Genomic DNA, 19,277 nt, shown 5'->3' with positions numbered 1-19,277 from the left:
CTTGCTTTGAATGAACAAAGAGCACAAGGCTGGAATCTCTCTCCTGTTGCTATCGACTTTGACATTTTGTGAGGATGAACAATGTGCATGACAACACTGATAAATGTCAGCCTTGTGTCCCGGTCCCATGTGTCCAACATCACTGCCAGCGTGAGTGATCAGGGTGTCTCTGTGTAATTCTTGCCACCTCCCTTCCTTCCTCCCTCTGTTTTTTCTCTAACAGTCCAAACACAGTTAATGCCTAACTTAATAAACTCCACACGCATGCAAAAGCACCCACCTGCACACCCGCCCAAGTGTCTTTACAGCAGCTTCTGCTGAGATTTGAAACACTCACGGTAAAAAACTGGCAGCTGTGGTTGGCAGGATTTCACTGTAATAAATATGGGAGACCTTTTCTGCTGTTAAAAGGCTATTAAAAAGATATTAGTACTGCTGATTTTATTGTTAAGGTTGGAGTTTAATCACATAGTTTAAAGTATAAATACCAGTTTGCAAAAATGATAGTGTTGGCTGTTATACATGTTACGGTATATTTCCGTTATCAGCACAATGGTTAGTACATTTAACAGTGACAAAATGTAATATTTATAGAAAAATAAATGCTAAAATTATTGTTTTTAGATGATATATATTAACGGTGTTTCACTCTTACAGAAACTGTAATCAACCTATTCAGAGTTTAGAGCCTTTTACTGTCATGGTTTGACAGTTTTGTCACCGTTGATGAGGGCATCTATAGGTGTTCGGTCTGAGCTGTACACAGATTCTTTAATCATCGAGTTGACAGCACATGTCAGTTATCTGCAGGATTCATTATCTGTGCCTGAGCAGGCCTGTTTTTATGTTTTGATAATCATAAATTTCAAAGAAAGGGAATGTAATGAAACCTGTAAATTTAAACATTTCAAGGTTAACTGATAAATACATAATTCCCGTGTGTATGCACCCTTCAGAGACTGCGATTTATCAAAAGGTCGCAGGATGATTACAGCGCACTGGGGTGAGCGTAGCTGGAATCTTAAATGTACAGTAGGTGCAAATAGTTTAATTTCATCCCATTAAAGGATCAATCCACCAAAACAGTTATGTAAATATTGTGTAGGCAACAGTGGAGTTTGACAGTAGAGTGTCGATCTATAATGATAAACATCAGGTATTGCTGCCAGTTACTCAGAATTTGGCTTCTTTCTCAGTGGGCAACCTCCAGGTCTGAATTGTAAAGCCAATGCTGAAGTGCCTTAAACGTGCATTCTTTCTAACAGCCAGCAGGGGGCGACTCCTCTGGTTGCAAAAAGAAGTCTGATTGTATAGAAGTCTATGAGAAAATGAGCCTACTTCTCACTTGATTTATTACCTCAGTAAACATTGTAAACATGAGTTTATGGACTCGATCACTAGTTTCAAGTCTTCTTCAATACAGCATGATGTTCATTTAGTAAATTATGGTCTGGGTGTTGTCCGTGTTTTCGTCTTAGATCTTTAACCCTTTCACAGTGTGTTTTCACTTCATGAAAGCTAATTGAAAAATTTTGGTCACCATAAAATGTCTTATTCAGCGTTGGGTTGTACTTATCTCCACCCTCTCGTGTCACTTCTGGTTGCAAATAACCAAGATGGCGATCGCCAAATTGCTGAACTCAAAGCTTCAAAACGGTAGTCCACTAACCAATGGGTGACGTCACAGTGACGATGTCCTCTTCTTATATACAGTGTATGTTCTTTCTAGAGAAGCCATTTTCACTTGAATAGAAAGAGATGCCAATTTCTTCATAAATGGTAGCCTCAATGAATGAAATGTTGCCGTGGAAGTATGCTGTGGAAATCATTGTAATTCATAGTTAAAGCAATAGTTCAGCATATTCACATTCTTTCAGAGTTAGATGATAATATTGATCGTAGTTATCATTGTCACCATCATAGTGGAAAATATAGGAAATGAATGGCTGAAGTTCATGTAGATGAGAGGGAAAGTCTGATACAGTAGACCACTTACACACTAACAATATTTTCAGGTGGAATTTAATTTAATTTTCACTGAGCAATATCATTTTCCACTTGTGCAATTTTGTTAATAGTCTGTTTATTGTCAATACTGTATGTACTGCTCCTATTTTTATACTTCCTTCTATTTAAATTGTCATATTTTGTTACACTTTGTTTAGCTCTTTTTTTACTGTGTAGCTGATGCATCTTGTTTTTTGCACTATCCCCTTTGCTGCTGTAAACTGTAAATTTCCCCACTTTGGGACTAATAAAGGAATATCTTATCTTATCTTATCTTATCTTATACACCAGAAAATTGAACTACAACACTTCATTACAGAATAACTCGTGAGCACTACAGTACTATATCGGAGCATCCGAGGGAGACGGTTTCCTATACCGTACAAAAAAAGAGCTCGCCAAATCTGATGAGCCGACTCCAATGGGCCGGTAAAGTCAGTGCTTTTACTCAGTGAGCTCAATGAATATAAGCCTCGGACCTGTGGAGCATTTGCAAAGCCTGCAGGCAAATCATCTGTGCGTGGCAGCCTGGCTCCTTTCTTTCCTGCTGTGGTTTGGAAACTTATCTCTCAATGCCCCCCTCCACCTCGATGCCCACCATGCATCCTTGATTCCCCAATGTGTCCCGTTGGCCGTGTCCTGCCAGCTTCAGACCACTGCATTTCCTAATGCCAGTCTCAAATGTGTGCCTCTGACCTTTCTCAACGTCTCCGGGGCTTTTATCGTGAACAGACACCTGTAGTCTTACCATGCCAGCCCTCGTCTGCCTCTCATTATAGTCTGGCTTCTTTAATACATCTTCTTGAATTACCCAGTGTGAATGGGTAATTAAAATTAAAATGACCCTGCGTTTTCCACTGTATACCCCGCCAGGGTTTTTGCGTGACGAGCGAAGGATGGCATTTTCTTTTTTTCTCTTCCCTTTAGCCAACTTGTGAAGGGAAGTGTCCCGGGAGGCCAGAGCGAGCTGAGTGTCACTCAGCATCTCTCCAGCTCCCCTCCTCTCTCCCCTGCCGGTGACAGGACCGGTGCTGTGCATTCCTGACACGTTCGGCAAACGCCCCGACTGTAACCACTAACACAAACACAGACAGGGAGAGGCGATGTGACATTTATTGCACTCGCAGAATTCTGACTTGCAGAGCAGAGTACAGTACAAGAAGCCAACAGGAAAATACATAATGTCTCTCTTGAACACGTCCCAGCAATTATGTTGATAGAATATGATTGTATTAGCTGTGCAGTTTGCTGTATGGGATTCAGATGAGGATATTAATATTATGAGCGTAGGTGTGTGACTTCATTTGTTGGCTACAGATATTATTTACCCATCTGTTTCCTTTTTTTTTTTTTTTTTTTAAACTCAGGCTATGATGATCAACACGTTCTCATCCCAACTCGTCACATACTGTTACTTTATTTTCGCCATCAAAACCACTGTAGTTACCCTTGGCGTCACTTTACGATTAGGCAGCAGAACCACTATAGTTAGGTTTAGGAAAGAAATACATGTTTGGGCTTAAAACTACTACGTTTGTGCAGTGAAAATGACACTGAACGTTGTGAACACAGGACATGCCCTGTGTTTGTTGGACCCATCCACCTCCCCTCCCGCCCGATCCGTGTGTATCATTTCGCTTTTTAAACTACGTCACCACACTCCCGGCTGATGATATGCTTCTCCTCAGAGACACAATACTGCCTCAGCCCAAACACCTCAGTCCCCCAGGTCTCAGTTCTGTCTCCAAACCTTTAAACTCATCGTCATAACCAGTTACACAACCTCACCTCCAGGCTTAATACCTTCTGTTTCCACACATTCCCCCGCAGTGTGCTCCCTTTCCAACCAAAAAAATGCAGCCTCAAATATCATGATTGTAGGTTTCTGTAATCGAATGGGCAGCTACTAGGTAGAAGCTGATTGAAACTTCCATTCCTAAAAAGCGCAGTTATCCCCAGGCTCTCTACAATCACACATAAGCACACATTAGTTGTCAAGGCAGCAGCGTTGTGCTCTGGTCTACGGGTCCAATAATGAATGAAATAAAGCGACATAATCAAATCAAGGATGTATCCTCAGTCAAGTCGGCTCCCCTCTTTCTCCACTGTGACCCACCTCTAATCGAATCGCAGCAGCGCATTATTAAATCACAGATACACGCTTGTCTGTATTTTAATCCAACTGTGCCAGAAGAGATAGATTTGATTTTGCTGGAACAGGACTTTTTTTTTCTGCGTTGAGTAAGAAAACCAAACTTAAGCAAAACCTGTGCTGTACTATTTTTTTTTTTTCCTTCCAGCAGTGTTCACTGTTGTGGATTAGTGATAAACCTGCTGTGCCTCTGATCCACTAATCATTATGAATTTCTCTTTTGGTGGTTAAAACATTGTGACAGCACATTTCTCAGATGCACAACTCTGAAAAAGCTGATGTGAGCTGATATGCACTGTGAAGATATATCCATTTATATATGCCTAATGGAGTAATGTAGAAAATATGTTCTGACCCACTTTACAAGGCTATTACTGTAGGTACACCAGCCCATTCTCATTCCCAGGGCGTCAAATACAGAAGCTTTTCCACGGCCGTCGTCATGTAATACTAATGCATGAGGCACCCTTTAGCGCCGGTATGAGACGCACCGGGCTTTCCATTAACTACAATGTAAACCCATCGGCAGCAACAGTAAGAAAGAGTGACTGATGTAGTTTAAAGAGTGAAAAGACACACTATGGGCAGGTGGGAGAAGAGGTGGATGGGCCCAACCAACACATGTTCAATGCCCCTCGGCATCGGAGACTGATGCTTGGGGTAACCCTCTTGCGTTTCTTTTGGACGGACCAGCGACAGTGTGTCAATATACGCTTGTTACATGCAGTCCTTTCAAAATTAACTTCTGTTTTCACACAAAGTTAGGTTTAGGCAACACATCCATTTAGTTAGGGTTAGGGAACGGTCGGGGTTGAGGTTAACTTCACTGATTAACGACTCAAGTGACTAAAGACTGACATGACAAAATAAGTCAACGTTACTTTTAGTTTCACAATGGACACTAACAGCGGTCTCTTGGTTGAAAGTCTTGTGTTTGTTTAACTCATCCACCTCCACTCCCGCCCACCCTGAACGGACTCCCATGCTATTAATACTACTTCATTTGTTCTGACCGTCGAATAATGGCACGGGTGGGTTTACATTGGAGTTAGTTGAAAGCCCGGTTCGTCACATACACTACTGCTGCTAAAGGGTTAATCCATGCGTTGGTTTCCGATGCCGAGGGGCATTTACCAAATGGCGGTATTTGACTGAGAAGAGTGAGTGAGAACGCGTTGGCCAAACAAACACAAGGCTTTCATCCAGGAGGCCGCTGTTCGTGTCCAGTGCGTTAAGTTTCACTTTCACGTTACAATCAGCTGTGTCCTGTCACAACATTCAGTTTTCACTTTACAAACGTAGTAGTTTTAAGCCCAACAATGTAGTTCTTTCCTAAATCTAACTAAGTGGTTTTGTTGCCTAAACCTAAAGTGACGCCAAGGGGCGTCACAAAGCGGCGGTATGAGACGAGTTGGGATGAGAACATGTTGTGCACACTTAAAAAGGACATTTTCTGTTGACACTGAGATTTGCCCAATAGCACAACACAGCAGATGTCAGAAAGTGTATTTAAAGGAATAGTAGGCCTACAGCATTTGTGGAATATGCTTATTTGTTTTCTTGTTAGTGAGCTTTAGAGGTGCTGGTCGGCAGATTTTGTTAACTTTGGACTGAGCCAGGCAAGCTGTTTCCCATTTTTCAGCCTTTATGCTACACTACCCTGCTGCTGGCTGTCGCATCATATTGAACGGACAGATATGAGAGTTGGTATCGATTCTGTCATCCAACTGAAAGAAAACAAGTGTATTTGTCAAACTACTCCTTTAATTTGTACCTTTTACTAATGTTCCACTACAATGCTGTTACATTTTTTGTCCTGCCTCTCTGGTATTTCATGCAAACATTAATATATGCACTGTGTCGTCAGCTTTATTATATACTGTAGCACCTTTAACACCAAACATTTGTTCTCTTCACCAGTTTAAAAATAGAAGACGAAAGAAACCAAACTCCACAGACTGAGACCAAACACTTCTATAAAGCACATCAACTAATGAACAACTTAAGAGAAAAAGTGTTAAATCAACAAACAAAGGCCTCCGCTCAGACTCACAGGCCATCCAAGCAGAGCAGCGTGTTGCTTATTTGTCCACACAGACAGGCTGCCACCCACCACTGGGACAAGCACGGCCAGGATTCAGAGAGCCAGCAAACAGTCTGCTCCACCATTCCCTCTCTTATTATTTCTGCTTGAATCTCTCCTCACGTTTCTACTGATATAAAACATATCGAAGCCCAAACTCTCAACATTCACCACTGACCATTTAGCTTTATTGACCGGCCCAATTCTCCAGTTGGATTTGATGGCGTGTACGAAGGAGGAATGGGAATTTACCAGTGGTAAATGAAGCAGAGGATGCACCGAACAGAGAAGGATGGGAATTTCCCTCAGGACTCTATACATCCTCTCATCCTAATAGCCTGTAAATCTCACGAGTCACTTTTTCAATAGCTCCCTGCTATATGATTAAATGACTGGAGTAATAAGTAGGGGTTGACATGTGTGTGCCATTAAACTGAGAGAAAGGCACTGATGATTGCCCACCTCTGATCTGGACTGGAGGGAAAAGTCATTTGAAATTCTGTCCCAGATCTGGCAGATGGTCAGCTCCAATTCTTTTCCCTCTCAGTCCCTTCACTGAACACACACACAGCTCGCTCCTAGATTGCCAAATGTGCACCTCGTGAGAGTGCAAATGCAATCAAATGTGAACGGACACAATGCCCTGCATCCTTTCTGAATGTGTCTCTGGATTGCATCAGGCGCTGTGGCACTCATACCTGTGGAAAGTGCAACAAGGTGAGGAAAACAGCTTAACCTAACCACTAAGGAAGGACAAGACTCGCCCCGAGCTAACTCTAAGACATCCGAACAGACCTCTCGCTCTGTGTGGGGCTCTCCGCCTCGGTGTCGGTGGACATTGCAAAGCTCCCTGATATTTCTCTTCAGAGGTGAAGGTCACACGCTCTGTCTGCTAAGTGAGCTACAGTATGCGGTGTTGGAGCTGCTCTGTGGCCTCCTGCACCTGTAGATAAATGCTGTGGGACTGCAGTTTAATCGGATCTCTCACTCAGCTTTTGGCTCCCGCCCGGCCAGCCCACGCTAGCAGATATAATGCGATCAATATTGATGAAAACTCAGCTTGGGTTTGGATACATCCGTGATTGGCTGATGCACGAACACACTCACAATCAGCCAAAAGATTACTCTCAAACTTAGTTGTGTGAAAATGGCAGCTCGCCTGAAGTTAATCCAACTAAGCTATTCCTCTCTCCTGTATGCATCATTGCTTCACAGCATATCTAACTAATTAAGGAGGAATTTCTTGACTTTTTTTCTTTTTAACTTTCTGTCGCGGTGGCACTGCGGGAGATATGTATTCCCAAGGCCATAGCCACAGATTCTACCCACAGTGCATTGTAAATCAGGAGCTTTCAAATCAGCTGCTCGCGATGCTGTTGTGTGCTAAATCTCCAAAGTGTCTCAGCGATTCAGTTTTATTTCCTCGGCTGTGGCTGTGCTCAATCAGATTTAGAATATGCATGTAGCAGAGATGGATTGGAATTGGTGATGATAAATTGGCCCGATTGTAGAGATTTAATGAAGAGGAGCAGGGAAGAGGCAAAAAGCTATAACGTTTCTGAGTTAGAAGGTCAAATGTAAAGACTAAAAGCCGAGAATAAAGCGTTTTTATTGAAATTAATGTGAATGTACTGTGGTCAGTGAGCATTGATGACCCTTACAATTAAACCATTTGCAGAAAAATCAAGCTTCCCACCAATGTAAACCTCTAAAGTGTTTGAAAAATGTGATGCAATCGGCGGTTATCTCAACAACTTCACAAACGTGTCTTCAGACACACTATGTTGTCAGTTAATCTATAATGTTTTGGCTCCTATAGAAGCTGTTGTGCCTTTGCTCAGTAATGTCTCGACACAGAGCAAACAGAAGCAGATAAAACAGAATGAGGTGCTCCCCAGGCATCCAGCAGGCGGTGCTGAGTTCAGTGCTTTTTGTGCGACTCATGTTTATGGCCACTTAGAGAGCTCATCTGTTCTGGCCAGAGATCGTGTGAAAGGGCCTTGGGTATCATTGGAGTACTGATGAGAGTCTGGCTTGGGAGGAAAACACTTCTCTATGTGCATTTTGGAGAGACTTGTCAACAGTATTTCTTTATTTCCTTATATTTGTCTCTTCTTTAGAGCGCCTACTCTCATGGTCAAGTGTTGAAAAGGGTTTAAAGCTTGGAAATAAGCAGAAGAAAGAGGTGCAAACATAACAGGAAATAAGACACAAAAAAGCCATTAATGGCACATGTAATGCAGGCTATCATGCAGACATTTCGCCTGTCTCAATGTGCCAATTCTGAGTTTGTCTCTACTGTAATGCAGCTCACCATCACCTTCCACCCCCCCTGTCGCTCTCTGTGAATCAATGTGATTACAATTACTTCCCAGCAGGATGAATTGGGGTGCATACTGTGTATGTCATTACCTCTCCGAGCTCTGACATTAGCTCCAATAATGTGACCGTAATCTACATTGTCCTACCTTCCTCACCCGGACAAATGGGTCCTCCGTCACAAGCCTGGAAATGATGCGCTCCCTACTGCTTTCATGTTAGCCTGTAAATTACAATAAAAGTAAAATTCATTTCCACAAAGGCCATGCTCTTCTATCCGTTGAATCAAGGATGAAAGCCTTGATTAATTCCAACTGTGTTTGACGTTTGGAGCCCGGGGCCCTTAAAGTGCGCCTAAACCATATTGGAGTCCTTCTTTTAATAAAGAGTATGGTTGGAAAAGAGAGGATGATACAAAAAAAGCTCGAGCCAAGGGAAATCCTTTGTGGGTGGTATTGATTTGTCGGAGGAGATTGGATACAAATTCTCCAAAAGTAGGAGGAACATTATTACATGTCCAACAGGCTTTTTAATTTTGAGCTCATGAAAGTGATCCTCCCCAGCAAACATGGTGATGATGAAAATATCAGAAAATAGAGCGCCATAGTGAAATCTGAGGAGTTCATTGCCATCTGTAGCTGCATCATTTCATTACAGGTGCTCTATACCATAGCCAGAGAACTAATATAGTATCAAACAACTATTTGCTATGTAAAGATATAAAGGAGTAATGTCTACCTGAGCAGAGAATGAAGTCACTCTCTCCCTCGCTGTGTGTTGTGATCCGAGCTTCTCGTTGCTTTGTTGACATAGCGGGGCCAGCCATGTATGCTTAAAGTGCATGTTAGTGCATGTGAGCTCATGGCCGCAGCTCTGCACTGCTTTCACATGGTAGTTACAGCTGATAATGCCGTCCTGACAGATGGCGCCGTTGCAGCCGTAAGTACGCCGCCATTGCCATATTGAGAGCCGTGTGTAGGAAATAGAAAAGCTCCCGATCTCGCCTTTAGCACCCTTAAATATGTCATGTGAGTACAAAATTATTTTCATAAGCTTAAGCTTTACAGTTACAGTTTTAGTAACAATTTTTTTCCTGTATGAGTGGTTGTTGAACATTAAAGTTGTGAATCCCTCATGCTTGGAAATCTGCATCCAGCTCAGGAAAGGCGGACTCCGCCACTACCAATTAAAGGCCCTGACATACCAAGCCAACGGTCGGACAGTTTGGGGCCGTCGGTGAGCGTTGGTCTGCCTAGTTTGTTCGGTGTGTCCAGCACCATTGGCTCTAGTCTGCCCGTGTCGGAGTGTTTTTGTCCGATTCAGCATGTTGAATGGGCGGTGGCGCCCGTTGCTGAGAGAAATCACTCTGATTGAACGAATCAGTGCACGAGAAGAGAAACGGACGTGAGGAAAGCAGGCAAACAAGTAAAGTCAAGAGGAAAAACACAAAAGGCTCTTCTCATTTTTCATTTTCATCTCATCTGATTATATTTATATTTTCACAGCAACATGGCCATCTGGAATGAAGCCAAGCAGTGAGTGAGAGTGGTGTGAAAATGGTCAGCAAACACTGCTTTGTTTCATGTACGTATCATCACAAAGGTTTTGTACAGTATATCCGCAGTCCTCAGTCTTCCGATTTCCCTTTTTGAATGACGAATACAGACTACCGCGACCTGCTGGTGTGGAGATTTATTTCATCTCATGCAGGCGCAGAACGTACGTGGTAGTTGGCCGTTTGCTGTAGTCTTTGCGGTGTGTTCGAGTGCAACTTTTTGGCCAAGACAAAGGCTGCGTGAGGCAATGCAACTGGTGGCCTTCATCGCCACTAGTTCTTTGATGTCGGGTTGGTGTGTCTTGGTCTTAAAACTATGACTATTTCAGAAAAAACGCGACCTTATCAAAAGTGGGGTTTGATTTCATGGAAATCTTCAGGATTTTAACTTTGAAAAATGCTAGAATGGCCCATTTTTTAATAATAGTGTTTCTTTTTTTCCCTCTGCAGCAAGTTTGTGCAAGCTATGTGGATTCTAATGTGAAAGCCAATACTGTGAAGATGAATTTTATCTATGTAGTTACCTTGGGGGAGTGTGCCTCAAACTCATTAAGACGTCAGGGGTTGAATGCACGATAAGCCTTGCAGAGTGACAGTTAGATCACTGCTGCTCTATTTAATGACCTGAGAGCTGTGTGTGTGTGTGTGTGTGTGTGTGTGTGTGTGTGTGTGTGCGTGTGTGTGTGTGTCTGTTCATAAGAGAGGAGTTAGGGGAAGTGTGTATGTGTGTGTGTGTGTGGGGGGTATCTGTCTAAGCGCTATCTCTGTGCGTTTCCATCCCTGCGGTCTGAAATAACATTCCCTGTCACTGATGTCTCAACAAGAAAGCTGAAGAGAGGACAGGCTGGGAAAATGGGAGTAATTCATGGAGCACACTATGTGTCATTAGCACAGTATCTTTTTTGTGTGCCACATACCGTAAATGTAATGCGGCTGAAGTGAATCATGCACAGGGGCTCAGCAAGGTGTAAAATGAGCTAGTACTGATTAGGCTGCTCTCTCGCGAAAACATCATGACACACAGTTATCAGCAGACCAACAAATAGACGTTCCACAGTGTGTAATGTCTTTCAGAGGGATTAAGAACGTTTTCCTGTAGCTTGAAGAGAGAGAGAATAAGACAATTTGTTCTACATGAATCCATTAAAGGTTTGCAGAAGATGCATTTGCCTTGTAGCCAATGGCCTCTTTCACTTTTCCACAGTTGGAGTCACACTGAGGAGCCACACAGGATGTAGGATATCCCCTTACTTCTGCTGCTGGCCAGTGAGCTGCTCTGGTGGAGCAGATGCGTGATAAATGCCTTGCTGAAAGGCATGGAGTTGTTTGGGAGGGCATCACTCAGTCTCCATTTCCACATAGAGTGAAGCAGCTCATCTTAGAATGAACTGCTGGACCCCTAGGGCTGTGTACTGGCAAGAATACGATTGAGATATATTGTGACACAGTAGGCAAGGCGATATATTGTTATTTTTTAAAATTTAATTTTAGGAAAACTGTCATAGTATAAAGTACACACCAGAACTTTACTGCATGCAAAAAACTGCATGTGATTATCATAAAGTGGGCATGTCTGTAAAGTGGAGACTCGTGGGTACCCATAGAACCCATTTTCATTCACATATCTGGAAGTCAGAGGTCAAGTGATCCCTGTGAAAATTGCCATGCCAGTTTTTCCTCGCCACAATTTTGCGTAACTTTGGAGCGTTATGTAGCGTCCTTCTCGACAACCTAGTATGACATGTTTGGTACCAATGGATATGTTTTCTAGTTTCATATGATGCCAATATTCGATCTACTGTAGCTTCACTCTAGCTTTAAAACTGAGCCCGCTACAACCTCCGAAAGATCAAATAACTGTCTGGCCCGACGGCGGGCTGTTGGAGGTTAATTAAAAATCGATACAGTGTTTTGGAGAATCGATACAGTATCACACAACATAATATTGCTATACTCGTGTATCAATATTTTCTCACACCTCTACTGGACCCAGGAATCCCTCCAAAAAATGTAGGCAACTGTGTCACCTGTTATTATCTATTTAGTTGTTTCAAGATTTGTATGATTTGTCCATAACATTTAGCTATACAGTATATCCATCATTTATCCATTACTTGTAGCTAACTATTTAAACTGTTTTATTACTTTTCCAGATAGTAAAAGAAAGACCTACAGAAGAGCTACAGTGCACACAGGCCCTGAACATTGCAGATATTTACTATTTTTGTGCCTTAATTAAGTTGTTTTCAGGGGTCCCAGAATAGTTAGCGGCACTGCTGAGTGTGAGGCTGTGCATTCGATTTTGTTTTCCAATTTATATGGGCCAGTTTTTCAGTGTGAGGCACACACACAGAGTGAGATTAGCCTTCACAATTCTGCTATAACACTAGTAATGCCTTCCTCATTCCCCTATTTTAAGACCAAATTTCCCCAAAGACAGTATCATTTTAGCATCATGTTGCAGAGAGACAACATCCCAGCAACACTGTGGTATTGAAAAATTCTATTTCTGCTGGTGTTTAGTGTTTTAAATATCCTATAGTCCCAGGAGGTACAGTATCTCTCAACCCCAACTGTGGGAGAGAGCGGCCTATTGAATTGTATTAGAAAGCAGAGACAAAAAGACTTTGTTGAGATGACAGAGAACAAGGTCGTGTCTGACAGATCACTGGATGGCCAGGGAGGGTTGGAGGAAGCAGGGGCATGCTAATTTGTTCCCACTCAGTAAGAGTGTGAAACAGCAGGGCTCTTTAGTGTAGGTGATCTTGGATGAAGTCGCCCCACTTACGTGGCCTCAGATGTGTTTATCCTTGTAGAAGAACCAGCTTCCTCTTTTCTTGTGCCTTGCCAATTCAGAAATGTAAACATAATCAGACTGTGCATATCTCATACGGTACATAGCATGCTGCTCTGTGTAAAAGCATCAACTAAATGCCTAAAAATTGAGTAACTGATGAGTGTCTATTTGTTCTTTACCACAGATTTACAGAGTTTCTGGAGCCCTTCGAGAGAGTGATTCAACAGGAGGAGCTTTGGCTCTACAAGAATCCTCTCGTTGAGTCAGACCACATTCCCAAGAGGGTCATGTTTGTAAGTACCTGCTTTCTATTCATGCATTCCGCTTATTATAGACTTGATTGCCACTAAATACTTGGTCATTATTGCTGTCTACATGAAGTGGATCCTCTGCTTAATTCTTAGTAATCTTTGTGGTGCAGAAATCCTTCATTTAGGACGATCAATACTGCAAAGCCTCTTCTTTCCACTCTCCAGTTGAGGCCTGAATCGTGTTGATAGATCCAAGAAGGGCTTTACGGCGCCGTGGTGATTAGCGCTTCCAATGTAAATATAATCTTCTTCCGGACAGAAGTGGGCGGTGAAAGGTTAAGATGAATTTCTAACCAATACAGCATGGAATGAAAATATTTCTTCCTCTGGCTCATGCTGTAAATACTGAGCAAAATAACCTAAAGAATCTCTTGGCAAACACATTTTGGCTTCAATACACTTGAAACGCAGCATACTGGGCATTAGAGCTCGTTCCAATATTGTGAGTCATACATTGTTTTCAGACACTAGATGGTCCTATTTTCAAAGAGTGATTATGGGGAAACATGACAACACCCACGATGCCAAAACAAACAAGCTGTTGTTAAACCTGTGAACACAGCACTATTTCCATCTGCCACCGACATAGACCATCTAATGGCATGAAATGTTTTAATAAAATCATTTCTGAGTTTATCTGGATATCGTTCAAAATTTGGGGAAATGTGCTTATGCAACGTATCCTCATGCTTGTTTGTATTATATCTTACAAAAAGTTATTCCTCATTTTTTGTGCGTGTTTCTAAAAATGTCAAGCAACACATGTCAATTTCTGCTCCAGTCTTTTCAAAATAAAGTTTGTCTTCACAGGAAACGACTTGGTTAGGTTTAGGTAGCAAAATCCCTTAGTTAGGGTTAGGATAATCTTGTGGTTTGGGTTATAATAACACCAGAAGTGGTGTAACTTAAGTACGGAAGTTACGAGACAAAAACAACTTAGTTAAGTTTAGGAAAAGATCAACTTGGTTAGGTTTAGGCAACAAAACTACGCAGTTAGGTTTAGGAAAAGATCGTGGTTTAGGTAAAAATAACACGGGAAGTGGCGTTACTTAAATCCAGAAGTTACAGTATGTGACATTATCAACGTTGACTTCTGGTTTCATACAAGGTACGTTTTTTGACCCACCCATCCAGCCCCAACCTCCTCCCTACACGACGTTTGTTGCTCTTTATACTTCCTGGTTCACAATTACATGGGTTACATACGAATTGAGTTTGTGGGATATATTTATTTGCTTTCTTGCCATGAATTTGATGAAAAGATTCAGACTACTCTCATGTCTGTATAAAAGTATGATGATAGCCAGGAGGCAATTAGCTTGGCTTAGCATAAAGACTGGAAGCAGGTGGAACAGATAGCTTTGCTCTGTCTAAAGTAAAAAAAATACACCTACCAGCACATCTAAATCTAAATCTGCTGTGGGGAGTTATCTGCAGTAGGCCTAATTATTTCTTAGCAAACAGGAGCCAGGTGCTGGGACTTTCTGCTGTCTTGTCGTTACTGTGAAGTTGCCATGCAACCAACAAAGACCTCAGGAACAACAAAAATTATATAGAACAGTTGCATTGGTTCTGCAACTTTAAACATAAATGGTGACCATCTAAACAGGAACATTCAGGCGGAACGTGCTTTATATGAAGCTGAACTGCTTTTTAAAGCTGCTGAATACCTTCTGAATGTGTTTTTCATACAGGTGCTTAGTCCTGATGATGATTGCATTATGCACGCTGCTCTCTTAAAGTCTTTCATTGCTTTCACAAGGCTGTTGTAGCAGTGGTTGCAGGTGGTTGTGAACTTTAGCTGAATAGTTCACATTTACAGTTAATCATTTCTCTGTCATGTTTAATTCTGTACAGCTGGACATCTTTGTCTGCATGCTCACTTGTCAGAAGACCTTGTACTGTTTGATCAAAATATCAAACCAACCTAACAGGCGAAGACATGCCCGCCCATTGCTTGTCTAAACTCACCTCTTTGCGAACTGACAGCGCTTCAGTGACTGGCGCTCCCCTCCGTCCTGTGCTCCGCCACACACATCAATCATCTCATTATGTGCGGAAACAGATGCGGTAGGAGGTGAACGCCAACTGTCAGTCATTTCAAGCTAGAAATAATGGACACCCGGGTAGTTTAACCCCCTATATAGAGTAATGGCTGAATAAATGTAGTATCAACAGTAGATGTTGAGGCTTAGTTTGGCTTCATTAGCGACAGACCAGTTTAACCAATGATAAACATAAAGGGGTTAAAACATCATCCGATTTATTCATAAGTAAAACACTGAGCTTTAAATTGGTCATCAACATATAATTTGTTATAACAAACTTTAAAGGGCATTAATTATATAAAGCCTCCACCAATCAGGCAGAAAACCCATAAACACCTATTATATTTCCTCCGCCGTTCGTCCAGCAAAAAGCAGCGGATAAACCTCCCAGCTTATCTCCAGCTTATCTGAACTCTATTATATCTTATTTCCTTTTTCATCATGCTTTATAAAAAAACATTGACAGTTTATATTAACTTCAATGTCCATGGATCTTTGCTAGTGGCAGGCCACTAAATAATGAGCCCCCCCCCACCCACTCCAACCTCCAACCCACATGCCTCTCGTAGGGAAAATGCTCCCAGTGCTGAGACCCAACAGTCAGGCTTCTTCAATGTCATTGCGCTGACAGTAGCCGTGAAGGTGTGGAAATTTTATCTTCCCATTAAAAATAGTCCATGGAAGGGATTTACATGAAGCTACATTATGAATCACTGCGACCTTCATTAAAATATATGCCGTATATTAGCCTGCGTGTTGCCTCAAGAGTCACGCTCACTCTGTCATTATGGGAGGGGCGGGAATATTCTTGTTGTTGTTGATCTTAGTACTTCTGATCAGTCTAGCCAAAGGTTGCATTTCTGTCTGTAGATTATGTAAACAGGCTAATACTGTAGCTTACAGCCCACAACTTAGTGCCATCTTCAAAGAAATCTTCGATTTTACCCATTTTCTGCAAAGAAAAGGTAAAAGAACAAACAAATAATGAGCATTTCAAGAAGAGATATTCAGAGTATTAAAATAACTGAAAATTGATTGAGAATTATTTGTACTTAACTATATATTATTGACAGTGCAAATCTCCCTGAGAGCTGCAAATGTGAGTCCATCCTCCAGGCAGCGTTAACTAACTTACAGTTATTCACACACCAAGAGAAATATGACCTTTCAAATTTATTTTTCCAGTAACACTTATATAATTTTTGAACATGGATTTCACAGTTAAGCAGATTTAAATTTATTTAAATTTATCTCTATATAGCGTCAAATCATAACAGAAGTTATGTCGAGGCGCTTTTCATATAGGTCTAGACTGTACTCTATAATTTAGAGACCCAACCAGAGATTCCCCATAAGCATGCATTGTTATGCAACAGTCATCCCCTATAGTGGGAAGAAACCTTGGGCAGAAGCAGGCTCTGGCTGGGCGGCCATCTGCCTCCACCGGTTGGATTTTGAGAGAGAGAGAGAGAGAGAGAGAGAGAGAGAGAGATGCATATATAGTATGTAGTCTTCGTAAGGGGGTGTTAAAGGGGACATTTCATGCTCATTTTCAGATTCATACTTGTATTTGGGGTTTCTACTAGAACGTGTTTACATGCTTTAATGTTTAAAAACCACTCTCTGAATATACCTGTATTCACCCTCTGTCTGAAGCTCTCCGTTTTAGCGCCTGTCTCTTGAAGCCCCCCTCTTATAAAAGCCCAGTCTGCTCTGATTGAAAAATATAGTTCACCTTTGCAAAGGTAGTTATCAAGCTGTCGGCGATATATTCTAATGAGCCTTATAGGAAGGGAAGCCAAATCTGAATGGCTTGTTGAATCACATGTTTTCTGATCTAGACAGCCTAAAACACTAACACACTAAAGAGAGTTGTGCTTTTTCACAGTTTCTGGGTTGGTTGGCACTCCATATACTCAAATGTATGTACACAAGCACTGAAAAAGTGAGTTTTTTATGATATGTACCCTTTAAGTGGATGTGTTAGAGCATCTAGAAAATATAAAAAAGGATGATAATGATCATTAATTTAGACCATGTGCCAAATTGCAGCTCTTTATTAATGCATCCACATTTATAAGTGTCTTTAAATTGCCACACAATATTATGAGACAAGGTCATTTACACTGTCAAACTTTTAAGATGTTTTGGGATACTTTAATGTGTTTCCATGGCAACTCAGACCCTCATAAGTACTGCTGCTTTCCCATCTAGGCTACATATGACTCTTCACATCGTTGATAACTGTACTCCCAGGATTGCCAGCGTATAATTTTAGGTTATGAAGAGCTTCTGTAAGTAAAATACTGTCACGAATTGTAAATCTAAAGATAGCTGATTCACCCTGGATTCCCTCACAGTGATTAAGTGATGGGAGCTGCTGTGACTGAAAGGGCACTGATACTCAGTGTGCATTTTTGGCAAACATGACAGGACGGATGTCACGAACTGCTGAGTCGCCACAGCTTGGTTGCTTTAACACAGTTTTTCCAGGACAAATTTTAGTACATACAGTATGCGAATGTGTGTCTGTCTTTTTTAGTGTACACGTTCATTCTACTCACTATGCTGTACACAGTAAAAGCCTCATTGGAGCAAGACACTGTTAAATGTGTTTCCATCTGTAGGTGAAACCACATTGTATCACACTGTATGTAATGTGATACTGAAGATCTTGCATGGCTGTTTTGCTCTGAATGTAAGTCCCAGTTTCAGCACTATGTTGTTCATATGAGTAACATTTTGACTTTACATACACTACGGTTCAAAAGTTTGATTACAGTCAGATGGCTGAGAGGACTACTCTATATTTTCAAGTTATTTTGGGTTTGCAAAAAGTCCTGGAGAACAAAAACGCTGAAAATGGTTCAACCAGATGGACAAATGAAAGGGCAAAGAAAGAGACTCTGAGCAACAGTTCACTAAGAATAGAAGAAAACACCAGTCATTGGTAAAGGAAACTGGAAGCTTAGCATCAAATGTGTGCAGATATATATAGGAGCAGCTTCCTGTTTTAGTGTCAAGTGCACAATAACGTCTATAACAAGCTGGAATTAACAGGCATGTTGCTTTAGCAAAGCTATTCTTAAAACTTCACTATAGAAAAAGAAGGTTAGTCTCCGGTTAGTCTCCGGTTAGCACTGTTGGAACTGGATCAGAGCATAGCAGTATTTCCCCTTGTGTTTCCCACTTCCCCGGTGTCTCCTGTGCTCCCGTCTGCCACCTCTCTCTGTCTGTGTGTGTGTGTGTGTGTGTGTGTGTGTGTGGCTCTCACTCTAGCTCCTGGCTCCCTGCTCAACCAGCACACCAGCCTTCAATCAGCTCATCACCTCTCCTGCATATAGATCATTATCTCAACTACTGATCAATCCTTCCTTCCAGCTAACCCTCGAGCCACTCATCCTTATATCCAGCCTAGTCTATACCATCACTCCTCTGCGTCAGTCAGCCATCCTCTTCTCTCCACTCACCCACCACCATTCCTTGTTGTCCGGCAATAAACTTCCTCATCTACTTCTGTGTCAGTGTCCTGCGCTTGTGTAACACCTGGTAACACCACAACTCTGACTTCACAGTTTAAACCTATTCAATCTAACCACTGAGTATACTGCAGAGGGCCCAAGGAAAAAGCACTTTCCAAAATATTCACAGCCCATTCGCAGCGTTGTGGTTCAATAATGAGAATGGATCTTGGCTTACTCACGCTTTTCTCGCCTAGAAAACAAATTAAAAATCGAAGGCTATTTGGGGGAAAAATGGTTCCAACAGTATTATGCCCAGTAAACACTATGGGGACATTGAAATAAAATAATAAATGGAAGTTTAAAGGGGACATATCATGCTCACTTTCAGGTTCATACTTGTATTTTGGGTTTATACTAGAACATGTTTACATGCTATAATGTTCAAAAAAACATCCTGGGCGCCTGGGTTAGCTCAGTCGGTAGAGCGGGCGCCCATGTAACAAGGCTTGGTCCTGACCGCGGCGGCCCGGGTTCAAATCCG

General features: G+C 41.8%; 1 protein-coding gene across 2 annotated transcripts in view; it reads left to right on the top strand.

Moving 5' to 3' along the window:
- The window catches only part of plpp4 (phospholipid phosphatase 4), a 51,781-nt gene that overhangs the window by 12,162 nt on the left and 20,342 nt on the right, over positions 1-19,277 (top strand). For both annotated transcript variants that reach the window (XM_074646701.1, XM_074646703.1), the window contains exon 2: positions 13,098-13,206. In XM_074646701.1, the coding sequence (XP_074502802.1) occupies positions 13,098-13,206 (109 nt within the window). The remainder of the gene's footprint in view (positions 1-13,097; positions 13,207-19,277) is intronic.

The sequence above is a fragment of the Sebastes fasciatus genome, chromosome 9 (genome assembly GCF_043250625.1).
Source record: "Sebastes fasciatus isolate fSebFas1 chromosome 9, fSebFas1.pri, whole genome shotgun sequence".
NCBI classification, from domain to species: Eukaryota; Metazoa; Chordata; class Actinopteri; order Perciformes; family Sebastidae; genus Sebastes; species Sebastes fasciatus.
The sequence above is the reverse complement of the archived record's forward strand: the minus strand, read 5'-3'. Positions and strand labels throughout refer to the sequence as shown.